Here is a 7,504-nt window from a genome sequence, read left to right as displayed (position 1 = left end):
AAAAACACAATGCACGAACTAGAGAAATGCCTAAGTACAATCGTAGAAGAATGTGCAACAAAATGCACGATCAATCACTATTTTTTACTATAACATTACATAAGAATATTGAATCTTCTTATAAGATTTGAGATATCTTAATGTTGATTACCATCATATGAAAGTTGAGAGGTTAAACCATCGATGATCCTTGAAACAAAAGTCTTCACTTGAATATCATTTGACCACAGTGTTAACTTCAAAGATATGACTTGTTCTTCAAGAACATATTCAATAGGATATCTTGATTCAAGATGATTAATTGATCAAACATCTTGATCATCTTTGACCATTTGACCTATCTTCAAAAGATAAAGACATCAATGGATATCATTCGATATCAGGTGTCGTCATCATCAAAACTAAATAGTTACTAAGGTTACTTAAACTTTACTATCAACAAATTTCACCTCCTTATATCATCTTTACAATACATGCAAGCACATAGATTCACACTTGATTTTAACGTAGTTATAATGTAGACATACAATCATGGATTTATAAATTATTGGTTCTAATAGCTTGTGTCCCTCGCTTACAAACCGATACCATAATCATTACAATTTATAAATTTTAAAATTTTTAATTTCTGATAACATTCAATAGATAGTATTATAAAGTTTGAGTAAGAATTATTGATTTGTCTAGCAGGAGAAGAGAAAAATGTCTGAGTTATGATTTATTTGACAAATCTGAATTAAATGACTCTGATGCTTTTGAATATTTAACATGTGAGTTCTTGAATTGTCTAAAAAAATTTGGTTTGCCAAATCATTCAATCAAGTTGAAAATGGACACACATATTATGTTGTTGTGGAATTTGGACCAATCAGAGGAGTTATATAATGGTACAAGGCTGATAGTTACAATACTTGCTAATCATGTCATTAAAACTAAAATTATTTTTAGAAAAAATATTGGAAATATCATTTATATTCCAATGATGTCTATGTCTCCTTCCCAATCACAATGGCCACTCAAGTTAGTAAGGAGATAATTTCCAATGAATGTCTCCTTTGGATTGACCATTAACAAGTCTTAAGAGAAATCAGTAGACAATGTTTAATTATACTTGTCAAGAGAGATTTTTAGTCATGATCAACTATATGTTGCAACGTCTAGAGTCAAAACTAAAAAAGGGTCGAAAATCTTAATTCATGGCAAACAAAAACAAAGCTTGACTATAACAACAAAAATTGTATTCAAATAAGTTTTAATTTTCACTATACGTGCCAAGATTTTGGTTAATTTCTATTTCTTCTGCAACTACTTATTCAATTACTACAACCATTTTATTATTATTATTATTATTATTATTATTATCATTATTATTATTATTATTATTATTATTATTATTATTATTATTATTATTATTATTATTATTATTATTATTATTGTTGTTGTTGTTGTTGTTGTTGTTGTTGTTATTATTATTGTTGTTGTTGTTGTTGTTATTATTATTATTATTATTATTATTATTATTATTATTATTATTATTATTATTATTATTATTATTAGCGTTTAGACGGACATTCTCGTGTCTGTATGTCCGCTTTTTTAAGTTCGCAAACGTGTGGAAATTTTAACTGTATCTTTTATTTAATCTCTCTATATATGTTAAAATAAAAATGAATGAACGAAGCTATATTATATTTTCTAAAGAAAAACTGAATTATAATGTTTATAATAGAAAAATAGAAATGAAAGACAAAACCACATCAAATACTCTAGAAATAAAAATGGAAGAAGGAAGCTATATTATTTTTAAAAAAAAGTAAATGAAGAACAAAACCACATCAAATACCATGAAAATTACCTCAAATTCAATGTTAATTTACTATTGTTAAATAACAAAATAATTAGTACACTTATAGTCTTCATGTTTTTACCATATCCACATAAGAGTTTGATTCAATAGCAAAATTTATTAAATATTCAATTTATAATAAAGAAATATTATATGAAAAAATAAATAAAAATTAATTCATATTTTTATGGAAAATGCAGTTGCAAATACCTGTGAGAAAGTATATGCAAGAGCAATATTATTGAATTACTAATTAACTAGAAAAACAAACTTACTAATTAAAAACCGGATAAAGAAAAAAATGATAAGATATTAAATAAAATACAAAATTCATAAAATAGAAAATTAAAAGCTTAATTATAAAATCAGACTAAACAAACTGAAAAAAATGATAAGATATTAAATAAAATACAAAATTCATAAAATAGAAAAATAAAAGTTTAATTATAAAATCAGACTAAACAAATTGAAAAAAATGATAAGATATTAAATTAAATACAAAATTCATAAAATAAAAAATTAAAAGTTTAATTATAAAATCAAACTAAACAAATTGAAAACGGATGAAATTCAATGTTTTTTCAATTCCGAATGGTATCATTAATTTAGTGTATGCTTTTCAAATTCATAGTTAAGAAACGGTTCCCTGATAAAAATATTAGATAGTTAATAACCTGCAGAAGTAAAATAATCAACCACAGTGAATATAGGCTAGTGGTAGTACACCATGTGTTCAATAACTAAGGTCTAAGGTCGTTTTTATAACTTCCACTTTTTTGTAAAAGTCATGGATTTTCATGTTCATGAAATTGTTGGAATTGCCTACAAATTTTGCTAATATATTAATTATTTTTATTTTAGATGTTAAAATCATTTACATTACTTTTTATTTGTATAATCAATATTTGAATTATATAGTTTTCAAAAAAATTGATTTATGTTAACATTAATCTCAATTTATATGTAGTTCAATTCAATATATATATATATATATATATATATATATATATATATATATATATATATAGAGGATGATTATATTTAATCCAGGACTTACTCCAAATCTAGACCATTGATTCTTTTCAATCTGGTGGTTAAAAATAATAAGTAATTAAATGTGGAGAGAGAAAATTATTATTTATTATTTTTAACCATTAGATTGAGAAGAATCAATGGTCTAGATTTGTAGTAACTTATAATAACTTACTTAAATATAACCCTCTTCATATATATATATATATATATATATATATATATATATATATATATATATATATATATATATATATATATATATATATATATATATAATCACATTCCATTATAATATGAAGTTATAACATTGACATTTACCCGCCGCAAGATATCTAACTAGTTATAATAAAAAAGAAATTATTTACACCACTTTAAAATAACCTCCTTCACGATCTTCCCTCTTTAATTATCCTAACTTGTTGTAATTTGTCCTTTGTTATGGTTACATTCTTTGATGTCAATCTCAAAAACACTCTCTCTAGATTGGTTCAACAATGCAAGAACCTTAGAGAAATCAAAATTGTTCATACCCAGATTCTAAAGTCCCCAACTTTACATACTAATGACCAATATTATCTCATTACCCGTTTACTTTTCTCATGCTCCTTCTCCAATTATGCTTCTTTGTTCTATGCCAACAATGTCTTCCACATGATCAAGAACCCAGATATTCGTGTCTACAACATCATGATTAGAGCATATGGATGCATTCATGAAGGTGATGATGATGATGACCGTTATTTTAATGGTTTGGTGTTGTATAAGCAAATGCTTAACAGGGGGATTGTGCCAAATAACCTCACTTTCCCTTTTCTTGTAAAGGGTTGCAATAGGTTGCAGTGTGGTGCTACTGCTGGCCAAGTTGTTCATGCACAGGGGTTAAAGTTTGGATTTTTGAATGATGTTTTTGTTGGGAATTCCTTGATTAGTTTGTTTATGAATTTTGGGATTTTGAATGATGCAAGGAAGCTGTTTGATGAAATGTTTGTTAGAGATGTTGTCACTTGGAACTCGATGGTTGTTGGGTATTTGAGAAACGGGGAGCTTGGCATGGCATTGGATTTGTTTAGAAATATGAATGGAAGGAATATTATAACATGGAATTCGATTATTACAGGGTTGGTTCAAGCTGGCCATGCAAAGGAGTCACTGGAACTTTTCCATGAAATGCAGTTTTTGAGCGGTGATAATGTTGTTAAACCGGATAAGATTACAATAGCTAGTGTCCTTTCAGCTTGTGCTCAACTAGGTTCTATTGACCATGGGAGATGGGTGCATGCATATTTAAGAAAAAACAATATAGAATGTGATGTGGTGATTGGAACAGCACTTGTCAATATGTATGGCAAATGTGGAAATGTGAAACAGGCATTTGAGATCTTCAACAACATGCCTGAGAAGGATGCCTCGGCATGGACGGCGATGATTTCGGTTTTTGCTCTCCATGGATTAGGAATGAAGGCTTTTGATTGTTTTTTAGAGATGGAAAGGGCTAGAGTAAAGCCTAACCATGTGACGTTTGTTGGACTATTGTCAGCTTGTTCGCATTCTGGTTTGGTAGATCAAGGTCGCTGGTGCTTTGATGTAATGAAACATGTTTACTCGATTGAACCACAAATCTATCACTATGCTTGCATGGTTGATATTCTTAGTCGAGCGAGGCTCTTCGATGAAGCAATGATTCTAATTAGAAGCATGCCAATGAAGCCAGATGTTTATGTATGGGGTGCATTACTTGGTGGTTGTCAGATGTATGGAAATACAGAGTTAGGAGAAAAAGTAGCTTGTCATTTGTTAGATTTGGAGCCTCTTAATCATGCTTTCTATATGAACTTATGTGATATATATGCCAAAACTGGTAGATTCGACGCCGCAAAAAGAGTAAGGAATTTGATGAAAGAAAGAAGAACTGAAACAAAAGTCCCGGGTTGTAGCATGATTGAAATCAACGGAGTAGTTCAAGAATTTTCGGTTGGAGGATCTTTTGAACTTCCCATGAAAGAACTTACATTGGTCTTGGATAGATTAAGCAATGAGATGAAAATATGAATTCAGTGAGTTGCCAAGGGAACTTCTGAAGCAAAATTCGGCTTGTTATATAGCAAAATCCGCCCTTGATTATTTGAGCACTCAAGTCGTCCTCTCAGTGTCAACAGCTGTACCATATAAGCTTGGTATTTATGTATTGTCATTTGGTATAAGATTGCTGCTTTGTTATCTGTTATTTCTTGATATGTATTGCATCTGTTTTTGCCTTTTGAAACCATATATTTTTTTTAAATTGAAGACACAGTTCAGCGGTTGCAAATGCATTGTTTGTGGCCATTGTAACCAATATTCTTTTTTCTTGAGAACCCTGTGAGTTTTGGTGCTTCCATTGATGGATATTAGGTATTTTTTTATTTGATTTGTAAAAATACATAGTTTCAGTTGCTAGTTTTGATCCAGGAAGATCCTTTTGTATAAAAATTTCATTTAATATTTATTGCACTGTTTTGGATGCTTGCTGATGGAAAGCCACATTCTTTACTTGTAATGCATAAGGTGCTTTGAAGAACCTACATTAATCACCTAAGGTATGTCTAGTGTTCAACATGTGTCAGTGTACAATAGCAACACATGATTATATTCAATTAATTAATTTTCTCAAATTAATATCAGTGTCAGTGTGTCAGTGTCATTTCCCGTGTTAATGTGTGTGTCATCTTTCATCGATAAGATCTCTTGTTGAATTATTTCTTGTACATATATGAAGAGGAAACCGCTATTTTATTCACGTGTAAAGAAATGTAGTGTCTAGTCTAGTTATGTCTACAAACTATGAAAGAATGTACCATATGCATATTCTTATCTAACCTCACTCAAGCCTATTCTAACCCATTGTCACTACTCGTATCTTCCTTTAGGATTTTCTCTGGTTTTCTCTTTTCTGCATCTCTAGCATGCTGCCACCACAAGGTAAGTTATCAACATCACCTTTTTCTTTGTTCCTTCTTTTCTTTTCTGTGTGTGCTATTACTAATTAGTTACCATAAAATTAGGAAGTTTTCAGTTAGAAATGGAGCCAGACATTATTTCAACAGGGTGCTCATATTGATCACGATAGTATTGTTTTCAATGGAGACAGCTCGCCAGCAATTGACAAAAAGAAAAAGACAACTTGCTCATCTTCAAGTGAGTGCCAACGAAAAGATGTAAAAAGTTTTAGAATAGATAATTAGAAGCATGTTTAAGGGAGTGGAGCCAATTAGTGCATCCGACTAAAGTTGGAGGATGTTTCAAGTGTAATGTACAATATAATATAATGGTTGGAGACTCGTATTCATGAGATACTTTAGTGAGGAGAAATAATTGGCAATTGTCTATTGAGTTGTGATTAATAAAAGTTTATGTTAGATTTTTTATTGAAGTTTTAAACTATTTATTATTCAGTAATGTGTTTAATATATTGTGAAAACTTTAACAATATTGTTACGGCAAACGGTGTAATAAGACCGGCCAAACACAAAGGTTTAGTCTAGAGTTTCACCTTTTCTAAAGATGATAAACAAGTAAATCCTTGTTGCTAACAGACCGTACTCTATGTTCATTGTAACACCCCATAATTTTTATTATTTAATGTAATTGGGATTTAAATTAATTATTGGAATTAATTGAAATTTTGGTGATTTATTGAAAAATTATAGAAATAAAGTTATTGGGCCATTGTGGTAGTTAGTAAAAAGGAGGTGTTAACTGTAACGCCAGTTTTATTTTAATTATTTATTTTATGGTGTTTTGTGGATTATTTGATAATTACGGGATTATTTGGTATTATGTTATTTTATTAGGAATTAGTAGTAATAACATGATGAGATTATTAGTATTGAGCCTAATTTAGAATTAGTAGTAGCATTTGGGAGGTGTTAATTTAAGCCCATTAGTAATATTAAGAAGTTAGTAAGAATATCAAAACAAGAGAAATTGGGAAAAAGAGAGTTAGAAGTGACATTTTGTGAAAGAAGAAGAGAAGAGGAGAGAAAGCTAGGGCAAACCCCATTGAAGGCTTAGAGTTGTCTTCTATCCAAACCAAGGTAAGGGTGAAATTCTTTCATGATAAGGGTTTGTATGATGATAGGTTATAGTGGGGATTTGATTATATGCTTTAATATCCATCTTTGTGTGAGAATTGCAATTTTGATGTTATTGATGAATGCTGAAATTGATGAATGATTTGTTGAGCATTTGGTGAAATTAATATAGGCTTGTATGAGAGAGTGATGTTGTGATTTCTGTATAATCTCTAATCCTTCAATTTCATGATTTGGAAATGTTAGGGTTTATGCTAGATTCATGAGATTGTGCTATTAATCATGTTTGATGATGTTTGTATGTGAGCTCATGATTAGGAACATGTTTAGGAACCTTATATGTGTGCTAAATTGCTATCAATTGATGCATAAATGGTATATGGGATGATGGGTGTTGTATGAAGAGGAGAGGGAAGAAAATGGTGATTTTTAGGTTTTTACGCAGCATGAGTCGGCCGCTACAGAAGGTAGGGTCGGCCTGTGCTGACTCGTGAGGGCGAGAATTTGTGTTTTCACACGAACGCTCGACCATTGTAGATCATGAGTCGACTCA

At 30.0% G+C, this 7,504-nt stretch overlaps 1 protein-coding gene across 2 annotated transcripts; it reads left to right on the top strand.

Annotated features, from left to right (window-relative positions):
- Window positions 1–3,276: 3,276 nt before the first annotated feature.
- Window positions 3,277–6,252, top strand: LOC131611424 (pentatricopeptide repeat-containing protein At5g66520-like). Of its 2 annotated transcripts, none has more exons than XM_058883451.1 (3): window positions 3,277–5,457; window positions 5,788–5,839; window positions 5,927–6,252. In XM_058883451.1, the coding sequence occupies exon 1, from the start codon at window positions 3,320–3,322 to the stop codon at window positions 4,928–4,930; it is 1,611 nt and encodes a 536-aa protein (XP_058739434.1). In that variant the 5' UTR covers window positions 3,277–3,319; the 3' UTR covers window positions 4,931–5,457; window positions 5,788–5,839; window positions 5,927–6,252. The 2 variants fall into 2 exon arrangements, with proteins under 2 accessions (XP_058739434.1, XP_058739433.1); XM_058883450.1 differs by having other exon boundaries at window positions 5,923–6,252.
- Window positions 6,253–7,504: the final 1,252 nt, after the last annotated feature.

This window comes from Vicia villosa, linkage group LG6 (genome assembly GCF_029867415.1).
Source record: "Vicia villosa cultivar HV-30 ecotype Madison, WI linkage group LG6, Vvil1.0, whole genome shotgun sequence".
Classification (NCBI taxonomy): domain Eukaryota; kingdom Viridiplantae; phylum Streptophyta; class Magnoliopsida; order Fabales; family Fabaceae; genus Vicia; species Vicia villosa.
The sequence above is the reverse complement of the archived record's forward strand: the minus strand, read 5'-3'. Positions and strand labels throughout refer to the sequence as shown.